Below are 13,809 nucleotides of genomic sequence, written 5' to 3'. Positions count from 1 at the left end.
TGTATTTTAAACAATATACAACCAATATAATATTATATCTTGCTGAATTTCAAGATGTTGAAAATGAACGTTATTTTTGCAATGATGACCCAGTATATTTAACGCATTTATTCGTGAGCACCTATAGCATTGGAAATATTGTGAACTAATAATTATGCTATAAACGCTAAATAACAAAAGTCTCCCCAAATAATTAACTTTTTTATGTGAATTTAAAGAATATATAAAGACTCTCAGACGTACAAATGTTGTTAATTGTTATTATAATATATTTATATAATTTATATATATATATTTATATATAATATATAATATATTTTCAATTTATGTAAAGCATTTAATGTTGTTGTTGTGTAATCATAATATCATTTTTTATTTCAATTAACTGATTGTTTGACTGATGTGCAGTCACCTTTGCTACAATAAATTCATTTTTTAAATAATATTCATGCATACATTAGATTAATACCAGCTCTTATCTGACGATAAACAATAATCATGTTAAATAATCCACATTTACAGGATTGCTTCTGCATTAGACCTACATACAAATATTACAATGTTGTAAACTAATATCAAATACACCCTGAACTTGTCTGAAGGCTACTTCTAACGTTTGTGCCTTTTTTTGTTGCTGCTTATGACGTACTCATCTGTCATGTAATAGTTGAATACAAAGTTTTCATCAACCTCACTTTGAGCACATTTTGATCTGGCAATCCAGGTGACGTCATCGCGTTTGTTAAGACCCAACCCAGCCCAACCGGAAGACAACAGATTTTTCATCCTTTTCATACGATGCTAATTTTCGACTGTAACATCTGAGCACTGACATTATTCATTAAATTAATAAAATGCCCTTATTTGATGGTTTGGGAAGCGGAGGAGAGAAGACTGCCATCGTCATTGACTTAGGAGCAGCATACACAAAGTGAGTATCAGCCGTTAGCACCCCTTGTTAACAGAGTCAATAGCATATTATGCTAGCGTATATATTTGTATTTCTTACCTTACTTTTTTAATTGTGTTTCAGCACTAATGGCCTATGCACCTCACACACAAACCAACCATGCTGTAGCGTTAGCTTGAAAGCTAATACTTACTAGACAAGTCAGTGTTTAGCTAGCGTTAGCTAATGCCAAATTAAAGCTAAGATAAAATCCAATAAGTAAACAAAGACAACTGTACTGAACGACAGTTGTATTATAGACAGCTCGGTGCTACATGAAAGGATTGTCACACCCTAACGTTCATTTTCGAATATTATTTAATTTAATTGTCGGACATTTAGACCAGAATTCAGACCAGACAAAGGTCCTGTCATTTTTCCAATGTGAGGTGAAAACACGGCCCCTTGTTGACAGTTCTTTGAGTGACCGACATTACTTTTAAAGCACTTGGTAATCTGATAGCTGTCTGATGTTAAAAGTCACTTAGCCTATCATTATATAATATTTTACACTAGCAGTGTTTATGGCTTTAATGCTAACATCTTGCTAGAATTTTAAAGCAAATGTGTCATAATGAAGAAAACCCGGCCTGAGGCAAGTCACATGAAGATCAAGAGGACTGTTTTCTACACTTTTCATAATCATGTCTTTGTACACAGTACATTTCTTTCCGTCATAATGTCACACAGAGCCTCACTTTAATATTATAATATTATTCAAGATTCAAAGGGTTTATTTGTATCTGCACATTAGCTACACTGTGGTTGTGGGCAATTCAGTCTGAGCCTGGATAAGGATATGACTGATTGCATTAATCTTGCTAGTTATATTATATTAATTATATATTATTTTATATAAATTATAATATTCTCTGCACGTCATTCAGAAGCCTGGCTGATAGTTTTGCTCTCCTTGCAGATGCGGCTTTGCAGGGGAAACGGGGCCCAGGTTCATAATTCCGAGCGAGATCCGGAAACCAGGACAGCAGCAGGTGAGACACCGCTGTGAAAATGAAACATTAGAAAGCATGTTTGAAAATTGCCAAACAGATGGTAATTTTTCTCTCAATTGCAGGCCATCAAAGTGGTTCAGTACAACATCAACACAGAAGAGCTTTATGTAATTCTCAAAGAGTTCATCCATTTACTGTACTTCAGGTGAGACTCTGCTGCATCAGTGATTATTTTCAACACATCATTTTATACAGAATATATACCGCTTTTGGCTGAAAGAAATATTGGTCCAGTCTCACTAAATAAAAGTTTTTGTTTCTATTTGTCTCGTCAGGCACCTGCTAGTAAACCCTCGCGACAGAAGAGTGGTCATCATCGAGTCCATCCTCTGCCCGTCTCACTTCAGGGAGACGCTCACAAAAGTTTTCTTCAAACAGTTTGAGGTATGGAAATAAAGCTGATCAGTGTTTCATAGAAGCTTAAAAGAAAAGTCTATTTCGTTATTTAGAGTCCCAAAATCAAATGTCCACATCAATTTCAATGGTTTACTAATGATGACAAGTCCTGTAGGAACACACCTGTTACAACAACTCTGATCACACATGTTAGATACATTGTGTATTGTCTGTGTGTTAAAGGTGATATTTCATTTTCAGGTCTTCATTTTGTGTTCCTACTTGAACAAGTCTTTTTTTATTTTATTTTTTAACAAGTCTTTTTATTTCATTATAGTGTACAGTAATCAATGCCATTTCATTTATATTGTAATATCACAGTACACTCACTACACTCCCCCCTCCCTCCCTCCCTCCACCCGCCCGCACATGCCCACACGGGCGAAACCAAAAAAAAAAATGCTTATCAATATAACTTAAACAACAGAGTCATGAAAATAAACATAAAACGGAAAAGGTTTAATACTTTGAGTTTTTTCTCGTTCTGTCTGAATGTACTGTACTCACCTCCCTCCGTCTGAAATGTTCTTATTTAGAACTCTTTAAGGGATCCCTCTCTAAAGTCTACTCTGAATAGCTAGCAAATACAATATGACACAGCTTTGCAAAGGTTCTAAAGCCATTGGTGGAGATAATCGAATGGCGGCGGTTTTCTAATGAGACTGTATGTGACAAAGGGAAAGGAGGACACATTTGATTGGCTTGCTAAATCCAATGTTTTCTGACCTAAAAAAAAGGGTGTTGTCCTCTTTAAACCGTTTTTAGCCTCTCCAGATTCCCAGCCGTATGATCACAAGGAATGAAAGAGTAAGCGTTTGATGACGTGTCCCCTTTAACTGTTATTCTTGGCTGGTGTTCTCCAGGTGCCCTCTGTGGTGTTTGCTCCAAGTCACCTCATGGCCGTCATGACTCTGGGCATCAACTCTGCTCTGGTGATGGACTGTGGCCACACGGAGACGCTGGTCCTACCTGTATCCTTTCCCTGTCATTTTGGAGTCTTTCAAATGAATACTGCAACTGTTTAGGAATTGCATTTATTTATTTTATTTAATAGGAATTAGGATCTCTGTTAGCTCCTTGGTGAGGGATATCCAGGACATGTTTAGCCTCCTAGGATGGATGGAAAGGAAGCCATTAGCCACCTACTAGCCTTATATGTTTCCACCTTAACTGTAAACTCAGATTTACGAATGCACTCCTATTCTGCCAGCCTGGGAGGCTTTGCCTTTGGGAGGGAAAGCCATTCATAAGTAAGTAGCTCCAACAGATTTCAGAATCAGAGTGTGAGACTCTATTTTATGATTAAAAATCCATTGGCTGTGAACTGTAACCTTTTCTTTTAGATGTGTTTCCCATAACTGCATGTGTCTGTTTCTATTTCAGAGAATTAGAGGGTCTTCTTGTGGAGCAGTGCACTGTGGGCTCAGACACCACCACTGGGCAGAGTGTTCCAGTTGCTATTGGTAATCACAGAGAAATGCCATCCACTGTATGCCTTTTTAAATGAATAAACATGGTACTCTGATACAGACTGCTAATGTGTTAAACTGCAGACAAATACAATGGCTTTCTCCCATTATGCATCATTTACTATAAATAAGTAGAATATGTTTCTATGTGACATTTTAGTGATTATCTTTCTCAATTGGTGAATTATACATGCATATACTATGCATATAGTCTATTTTAGAGTTGTCTGGTAAAACTGAATTGTCATGTTAAGCTGTGAGATCTGCAGCAGAGGGAGAGAAGCTACTCATATATGCATCAATAATTAAGACAGACAGCGGGCTGACTCACTTTTCTGGACTGCTGAACCAAATACATTTCCGCTGCATACGGCAGAGGGCTGACATCTCTGTAATCCACCTTGGGGATGATTTAAAGAGAGAAATTAAACTATAGTCCATACATAGTTTCTTCTGTTGTTTCTGTCATAGTTGCTTTAATATACTTGTCCTTTGCTGCAGTGTCAGCTCACAAATTCCCCAAACACTGTCCGTTTCTCAAATGTCGAGTATACCTGCTGCAGAGCCACTGTTTCAAGTATACTACGTCATCGAGTGGCGCCGAATGCTGGGCATTTAACATGCATTTAAATAGTCCTTCGGCGCCACTCGATGACGTAGTATACTTGAAATAGTGGCTCTGCAGCAGCTCTACTCGACATTGAGAAACGGCCACAGACTCATAAAGCTAACTCGAAAGTGAATTCTGAGAAATGGCTGATTTGTGAATAATCAAAACTAGAAAATGATTCAGTTTCCCTTCATTTATATATCTTTTTCATCTTTCTTTCAGGGAGCATCTCAGAGGAGACTGTGGAGGATATCAAGGGTAGGGTTGATGGAGTTTCTTTCTTTCTTTCCTGTGTAAAACCCGCAAGAGTAATGGATTGAGATTTTAATTATTGCCTTCAAAGGCAGCATTCCCAAAAGAAAACGCGGCTGCTTCTTTCATTACCATCCGGTCACTGGAATACTGATGTGTGTTATATAATGATGCACATTTGTAACAGTAATAACCCATTTGAATGATGTAACTAAAGCTTTCTTCGAATATGCATCTTGTAAATGTTAAATATATTACTGATTGTTAACATTGCCATGAGTCATTAAGGATACTGCTCATCCTTAGTAATATATGTTTACATGTTTTAGATGTTATGTCTGCTTATTGATTTTTTTTTTGTTTCCTGCAGTCAGAACATGTTTTGTCAGTGACCTGCAGAGAGGCCTGAAGATCCAGGAAGCCAAATTTAACCTGGACGGTACAGCCGAAGTGAGTCATGTGTTTACTATTCTGGGTTTTATACCACTAACCTTAGATATCCTCAGTCTGTACAAAAGCTTGTATTTAATAATGCATTGTTGTAGATTTGTTTATAATTCTTTTTTTCCGTTTGTAGCGTCCAGCCCATCCTCCAGATGTTGATTATCCTCTGGATGGGGAGAAAATCTTGCACGTCAAAGGATCCATCAGGTACTTCCACAAATGATGCTTTTTCCATTTGTCCTTAACTGAGATAAACCTTAATTTAACCTTAATATAAGTAACGTTTCTCTCTTTCATGGTAGAAGGTCTTTCTGTAAAATTAGATTTACTGGTCTTAATGAGCCTTATTAACAGACGTTTGGGATTTACGGACTAATCTTTTCTTTCACACACATTATCCGGGACACGTGGAAATGTTCTGACCTATATCTGAATATTTAAAACTGCCTTAAACCATGCATAGGCACTGATGAAAAGGGCCCGTCTAAGACAACGTAAACACACAGGTTTTAACTAAATGCATAGCATATTTAATTAGATTATTGGTCAACAATATTTAAAATCGATAATTGTTCTATTGCAGGGGTGCCCACACTTTTTCAGCTTGGGAGCTACTTTTAAAATGACCACGTCCAAATGATCTACCTACAGGGAAGCCCAATCAGTGTCGCGAGGGGGGATTTAACGGCATATAAACTGTGGCGCGCTTACAATAATTGCGCCGCATAAGCGCATAATAGTGCGCCGCATTTGCGCTTCAGATGAGGAGGTGAGGCCCCCTCATAACTGCATGAACCCGTATGGCACAATACAACTCAAACTGGCTTACCTGTACGTCAATCAAGTGGCAAATGGCATAGTAAGGGTGGATGATAGGCTAACTTTAAAAAAAATATATATATATTTTTTTTTTCAATGCCATGCGATCTACCCACACTACCTTTGCGATCGACCGGTCGCGATCGCCGTATTGGGCACCCCTGTTCTATTGCATTCCCAAATGTAATAAATAGTGTCATAATTTACAATAAAATACGAGAGTTAGTTAGTCTTACTGGAGTCTCTTTCTATCTCTTTCCTGTACCTTCCATCTGTGGCATGAAACGATTCTCTATAACCAGCTTGTTGTGTTCACGGTGTCTTTACATTTTGTCCCTCATCATGTTTCATTTCGTCTTTTCTCCAGGGACTCTCTGATGGAGATCCTGTTTGAACAGGACAATGAGGAGAAGAGCGTGGCCACTCTGATACTTGATGCCCTGGTCAAGGTATTATTTCCTAGCATTTTGAGAGCAAGATGTTATGATTATAAGCAGTCACTTGCTTATGAGAAATGTACATAAACAACTGTGAAAGATTTAAAACATGCCAGCAGAGGCAGTACCATGATAAGTGGTAAAGACAAGTCCGTATTATGACATTGGAGTGTTTGAAGCTTGTAGTTTTTAATCAGAGGGTCTATTGTGTCTGTCTGCGCTAGAATACTACTTCTTTTAAAGTCCCCCCCTGCCTGAAACGCCTCGATTGGACTCCTTTGTTTTCCTCTGTAACATAGTGACATCACTATGCAACACTTGCGCTTCTATTGGCTTGCGCTACAACACATTGTACGTGATAGGCTAAAGGGCGGGACATCTCTAAGCAGTTGAACAACAACAACAGAGCCGGCCAGCTAACCAATCAGAGCAGACTGGGCTCTGGTCTCAGACAGAGGGTGAAAAGAGGTGCTGCAGCACAAGCAGTATGAGAAAAATAAAGAGCTTTTTGAACATTAAAGCATGGAATATCTTGCTGAAATATAGCCAATAATCCTACATCGCCTTCTTCACCTTCTTTTCTGACACGCCTGGAGTTACTTGTATTGTATTATGCTTCACCTCATCTTCCCATGTGGTGAATAGCAGTTTAAAGTAGTTTCTCTGTAATTCCACTGATATAACCTTCAGTATACTCAGCAGGAGGTATGCAGCAACCTAGTTTTGTCCTCCGAGTGCACAGCAGAGGAATTAAATGTACAGTTGTACTCAGTGTGGTTGCTATGGCGACGTACAAATACAGCTATTCCACGAAACAGAGAGCCATTTTGTGGGGATCAAGTCTGCCCCGGACCGCCTGATTAATCTCAGTGGGGTACAGCGAATAAATTACACAGCCTCAGATTTAAACTTGAAATCCCAATCTGTGCATTCCTCAGGATTGAATGATGAATCAGTGGGGGCTCCACACGCCAGAGAAGTCACTGCAGTAATGTAAATGTCCGCTTCAGCTACTTTCATCCATCACCTTTCGGTTTAGTCGGCACCTGGAAGCAGAAAGTGCTGTCCTGCAGTAAATCTGCTGCTTCCTCCTGCCTCAGCTGTTCTCCTGCTGCACTGCCTCAGGCCTTCTGGGGCCAGTAGACAAAAGCTTCTTTTGTTTTCTTTACATTCTACAGAATCGCAAAACAACATTGTACAAGTGTTTGTTCACCACTTTAGAGTCAAACTGCTCCACAAAATGAAAATCTGCCCCCAACATTCTCTAGATCAACAACTCTCTATACAACTCTATGAATCTGCCTACCATAACAACATAACGTATTGAGGCTTGCAAACAACATTCCTCCGAGCCAATATGAACTGTTACCATGAAATCTTTAATAATTTAATACTTTTCCCATGTATCTTGTTGTTTATATTTGTTCAAATGGAGCTGCTATAATGCAAGATAATATCCCCCTCCAATCTGTCATGTAACAACATGTAAATCTAATTTGGTTATGTGTGGACGTGTTCCCCTGCAGTGCCCCATAGACACGCGTAAGGTGCTCTCGGAGAACCTGGTGGTGATCGGAGGCACGGCCATGCTGCCGGGCTTCCTGCACCGTCTGCTGGCGGAGATACGCCTCCTGGTGGAGAAACCCAAGTACAGCACGGTGCTGGCCAGCAAGAGCCTGCGGATACACTCTCCACCTGCGAAACCCAACTGCACCGCCTGGCTCGGAGGTCAGAAATGAGACTTTATAACCCTTGTGCCCCCCTGCTCTGTCATCCTTAGAGGACAAAAATGTCTGTGTCCAAAATAATAACTAAGTATATAAAATAAGTAATATTGCATCAGGTTACATATTTAAGGCAAGGTCCTGATTATCTGTATACGGAAACATTTTTAGTCTGTGATTTTTAGGCCTTTTTTCAAATGTTTTTTGTGCAAGGAATCAGGAAAATATATGTTCAAGCTGGTGGAAAACAAAAAAAAGTACAATTTTGAAGCCAAGACTCTAGATTGTAAACTGTATAGAATGCGGGATTGCATGCTGTAATATCTGTGAGATTAAAATGGTTTTAATGGATTTCAATGCGGACAAAAGTGTCTGTATTTGAGCTAATAACATAATATTTGGAAAGGAGGTTGAACTTCTAATATTGAAAAAAAACCTCCAGCATCAGCAAGCATACTGAACCAGCATTTATCTCGGCCTAAACATTTATTAGTGGCCCCCCGCTGTGTATTCACGCTGTCTCTGCTCCCCAGGTGCTATCTTCGGAGCGCTGCAGGACGTGCTGGGCAGCAGGTCGGTGTCTCGAGACTACTACAACCAGACGGGCCGCATCCCAGACTGGTGCTGCCTGAGCTTCCCTCCCCCCGAGTCTCTCTACGAAGTGGGGAAGACCCCTCCTCCACTTATGAAGAGAGCCTTCTCCACAGAGAAGTAGAATGTGCTGTAACTCTAATAATGTACTCTCCTTTACTCTACGTCATAGAACAGTTCAATTATCTTCAATTTGACATCTCAACACAAACAGCTCTAACTTTTTAAATGTCTAGTAGTTACACATACTGTTGGGTGATGAGCTGCTTTCTGACCTGACCAGAAAGAAAACAAGTTGAGATATATGAAAGAAGACACAGTGTTAGAATAAAAAAAAAAAAAAACTCCTGTGTCACAAGCAGGCATGTTTTTGGTTTCATTTGAAGTCTCAATGAGCAAGACGTTGAACCTGTCTCACTCTCATTCCACTTTGTTCTGGATTCAGTTGGCAATTAAACTGAAAAACACATTTATCTGTTCAGCAGAAATGTTTCAGATGATTATGAAACTGAGCTTTAAAAAATAATTGCTGAGAAAAGCGTACGTTTCCAGCATGATGTTTGACAAAGTTTGTTTTGACGGTAATGTCCCATGAAGTTTCCCCAAAACAGTTTCACTTATTTATTATATTGAACTTGTATAAAGTGGTTGTTGAACTCAATGAAAAACACAGGTGTTTTTAGTTATTCCAGCTATTAACGGCTTTTCACAATAAAGAGTTAACACATAGTAGTGTAGGGTCCAGGGTGGGAATTTCACGACGGCCACGACGGCCATGGCCGTCGTTGCCCCGCACTTTGGCCGTGATGCCCTGTTAAAAAAAATGCAATTCACGGCCAAAGTGGCCTTTGTGCCCCTGTCAAAAGTAAAAAAAAATGTCCTGTGGTATTGGTATTTTGACTAGCAATTTAGTTAAATTGTTTCGTTTATCAACGCTACAACATAGCGTTTCGTGAGTCGGTTGTCGTTGTTGGGGGGAAAGCAAACAGCTGTTTGCTGCTCGCGATGTGCTCCGCAGCAAACAGCTGCGAGCAGGCTCCCGTGAGCGGGAGGGCGCTCCTTCTTCACTACAGACTATCGCGCCACCTAACCATTCACCAAAATGTTTTTAATACGAGCGGTAACCGGCCAAGCGCCGGGCAAAAAACAATCTTCTAATAAAAGAAAGTCACCGGAGGAGTTAAAGGAGTGACAGGGAGTTGGCTGCAGTGCCGCGTCCTAAAACCCTTTTATAATCTATCGATTAGATTTATGATTCGAAAATTATAAAAGTAGGGTAGACATGTGGAGATTATCCGGCTGAACAAAACGTGCATTTATCAAACAGGTTTGTTTTCCACAGACCTTATTTCCAGATATTTTCCAAAACCCTGTGGAGAAATTCCATTGCTTTTTGTGGAGGGAACCAGCAGCTTACTTCCTGGTTTCAGGACGCGTCACTGGCTGCACCTCTCCATATGATGCCAATATAAACAAGGTATTCTGTCGGCTGTGTACATCAATGCCGACCTATGCTGACAAGTAAGTGAAGAGTAGACAATATAAAGGTATTGGCCAAATGTCCCAGCAGTTTAGGATAATGAAGGTTCTAATCAAATCAATTACATATAGCCATTACATGTCTAACTCCTAATGACAGGAAGGCAGAAAGTGCATTATACAAATAATAATACTCATAATAATAATAATAGCAGACATTTTTTAACAATGACCACAATATCATTATTTTAATAAACCAAATATGAACAATTGAGGAAAATGAGGAAGAACTGATGATTAAAATGTTGTAGTACAAGTAGTAATGTAGTTAGTGCATAAATTATTGCAACAAATGTGTTAATTTTCTTCATTATTAGTCGATTTTTTTTGGTGGACGAATGCTCCGGGCCAGTGGTTACAATGGTGGGGCCAGTGACAATACAATTGTACCCTTACTGTCTACCCCGGGACTGACTTATGTGGTTTATGGCTGAACTTAACGTATACGTTTAAGAAACACTATTGCTATTCAGCCGTTTGTAAAATGACTGGTGTTGAAGTTAGTGCTACACTTTTCAGTCATGTTGATTGACCAGCGTAATTTAACCAAACAGCCTTTGTGCCCTGTCATGTGGCCTTTGTGCCCTGTCATGTGGCCTTTGTGCCCTTAAAAAAAATGTGAACGGGAAGGCCAAATGGCCTTGCCCCTAAAATGACGAAATTCCAAGCCTGGTAGGGTCAATCCACACTGACCTGAATTATTGAAATCAACTGTGGGTGTGTCGAACGTAGTTGTTGTTTACAAGTTTCAAAGTATTCTCCAAACAACGCCATTTTGCTCTGTCACCTTTAAAACCAACTATTACAACAAATAAATATTCAGAACTCAATCAGACTTGTTTTTGTCCTCTTCATCATCCGAGAATTGCGTATGTTCGATTTCAAACAAATTGAAGCTCCAATATGTTTTAGACAAACAGCTGACCAGTAAGATATTGTTGTGTGAAGATGGACAATATTCCTATATCAATAGTGTTGAAACAGTCCGGAGATACCACCCTTTGGGATTTTAGCCTTGCAGACCATTTGCATGCACCAAACCCATATAACACACTACAGGAAAGGGAAAACCCCAAAAAAGCATAATAGGGCCTCTTTAAAGTGGACCTATCATGCTATATTTGAAACATATATTGTAGGACCATACCTATATAAAACATGTCTGTGAAGTTTTTTTTTCAAAATACCAAACAGATCGTGCATTTTAGCAATGCCTCATTTCGCTCTATTTGCTCTTTTCCAGCCCTGTTTTTGCAAGGGCTGATTCTCTTTTGTGGCAGACTACAGCGCCACTTACAGGCCTGGCATATGTACTACAGCGTCTCCAGCGCTTTCGAGCGGTCTCTCATTCCCCTGATAGGTGGAGAGTTGCCCATATAGGCGGAGCACCCCTTTTCTGACGTCAGAAAAATTCAAATAATAATCAGCTCCGTTGCAGCCCCGTTTTTAGAGATGTGGGTATGGAGGAGAAGAGAGGGTTGTGTTTTCTGACACTTGGTGAGTTCCCTGACACACCGGGGACACATATTCATGTATAAAAGACGTACAAAAGTGCATTTTGCATGATAGGACCCCTTTAAGTCTTCTGTAATGCGTTAACTTCTCCTTTTTATTTTTGCAATTATTGTGACATTCACTTCAAGATTTATTTTGTCATGTTACTTTGCGTAATTTGTTCCTCATCTACTCCACATTTACCAAGTTGTATCAAAATGCTTCTGCTAAACTTATTCAAGAAATCCCCAAACACACTGTTATTGTGTGTGTGTGCATCCCAGAATGGAGTTGCATCTGTTTGCCCTTCGGGTCACATTCATCACTTAGAGTTGGTCCGTCTGGTCACTTTGGGCTTGGGAACCAGTAGCATTACCCACAATGCACCTTGAGGCCAAGACTGGCAGAAAGTGTGGGAAATCAGAAAAGAGTTTGAATTCTAGGAATACAAAAAAATGGTCATAAAGGCTGAGCAGCAGAGAACACAAAAACAAGGTGGAGGTCTCTCTGTTCTGTCTTCTTCACTTACATCACTAAAGGTCAAACAACCAGCATCTATTTATGTTACTTTGAAACATCTTCCTTTACTGTCATTTGTTGGTGAATAATTGTGGCTTCATGTTTAAATTAGTTTTATATTTCTGTTATGGTTGAAGGCTCAAACACAGATGCATCCTTCATCCCCATATATTGGAGAGATAAATGTGAGCTGTGTTACTCATGTGATCGTTGATATTATAGGATTTGGTGCCTACCTGTAGATGTAAGCTAATGTGCGAGCTACCATTTTCAGTCCCACTTGCTGCATCTGCTCCTCCTGAGGGAGACCCCATCCTCCCTCAATGGGGAGTGGGACTGGAGCATCAGTGCCGTTCCCAGAGACAGGAAGCAGCAGCTGTCTGTCTGACCTCTGGCTAGCAGACTGGGAGTCTGAGAGGAGGGGAAAGTCCCCCGGAAAGTGGGCGAGCCCTGCCTATAAGGAGTGTTGACAAGCATTTATTTTTTGCAAGACCAGGAAATCAAAACATTTCACACACCCAAATCTGCCACGATATTCCCAGTGTTTATAGTTTTCAAGATGAAATCATGACGTTATTGATTGTTTGATGTGTCACCGTGCTGGATTAGGAGATTGTTGTGAAATATTTGACTTCTTAAACCTGTTTTGCAGAACATTTAGTTCCAAAATGAATTGTATATCTTATAGAAGGTGGCATAAACATGGATTTTCCAACATGAGCATCACACCATCACAGCCTGGGAGGAGGGAGAGGAAGATGAGGAGAGAGGAAAGGCGTCATCCATCTTCGTTATCTCCTCCACAGAGGCTATTCTCAACAAACACCAGACCAATTATTCCGTAAATCACACTGGCTGTGAAAACACACCTGAGCCCTTTCTAATAAATGTCCAGGCACCGCTGTGCTTGTAATTTGTGCCCTGCAGAAAAAACAAGGCACCTCTAAGTAATTTTGTGGAAAATAATCAGGAGCTTTAGAAACCACAAGAAGCCAGGTGTTGTATAACAGGAAGGTTACATTTACACAGCAGTTGTTTGGAGCACTCACAGCAGATATAAACTGATGATAACAGATGTGTTATCTGCAGTAAACACAGGACAGGGCATAAACATTCTGCTCTTCCTCACAGCATCAATGTTGATAACCTCAGGGCTGCTGCGTCTGTGCCGAGACTAAACAGGCAACACTGTGAGAGTTCAATGCATAAACAAGGCAGAAGAAGAATTGATACAACTACAAACCAGATCAGAAGCAGGTCCTGAGCTGCTGTGTTAGCAGGTAGCACAGAGATACAGGGGGCTAGTAAGAGTTTTAAAAACATTTGTATGCTTGCTGCAACATTTTATATTCTGTTATGTATTTGCTGCTCTTTGCAACCTACAGTTTCATCATGTTGCTGCCCTGTGAGAAGCACGTATAGTATCTCCATGATTACTTTTTATCATTAGCCATTACATCAGATTGAACATTAAGCCTTCACTTTTTCTCAGTGTTAAATTATGGTCTGTTATAGATTGATTTCAAAAGTCTGTTTCCTCACTAAGAAATACA

The 13,809-nt window shown here is 39.8% G+C and overlaps 1 protein-coding gene across 1 annotated transcript; it reads left to right on the top strand.

Annotated features, from left to right (window-relative positions):
- Window positions 1-731: 731 nt before the first annotated feature.
- actr10 (actin related protein 10) lies at window positions 732-11,073 on the top strand. Its single transcript, XM_034075731.2, has 13 exons — window positions 732-931; window positions 1,869-1,941; window positions 2,025-2,107; window positions 2,238-2,346; window positions 3,222-3,329; window positions 3,541-3,608; window positions 3,742-3,821; window positions 4,660-4,695; window positions 5,060-5,139; window positions 5,267-5,340; window positions 6,320-6,401; window positions 7,916-8,117; window positions 8,647-11,073. Exons 1-13 carry the CDS (start codon window positions 855-857, stop codon window positions 8,826-8,828), a joined length of 1,254 nt encoding a protein of 417 aa, XP_033931622.1. The 5' UTR covers window positions 732-854; the 3' UTR covers window positions 8,829-11,073.
- The last annotated feature ends 2,736 nt before the right edge of the window (window positions 11,074-13,809 follow it).

Source organism: Pseudochaenichthys georgianus, chromosome 24 (genome assembly GCF_902827115.2).
Source record: "Pseudochaenichthys georgianus chromosome 24, fPseGeo1.2, whole genome shotgun sequence".
Lineage (NCBI taxonomy): Eukaryota > Metazoa > Chordata > Actinopteri > Perciformes > Channichthyidae > Pseudochaenichthys > Pseudochaenichthys georgianus.
The sequence above is the reverse complement of the archived record's forward strand: the minus strand, read 5'-3'. Positions and strand labels throughout refer to the sequence as shown.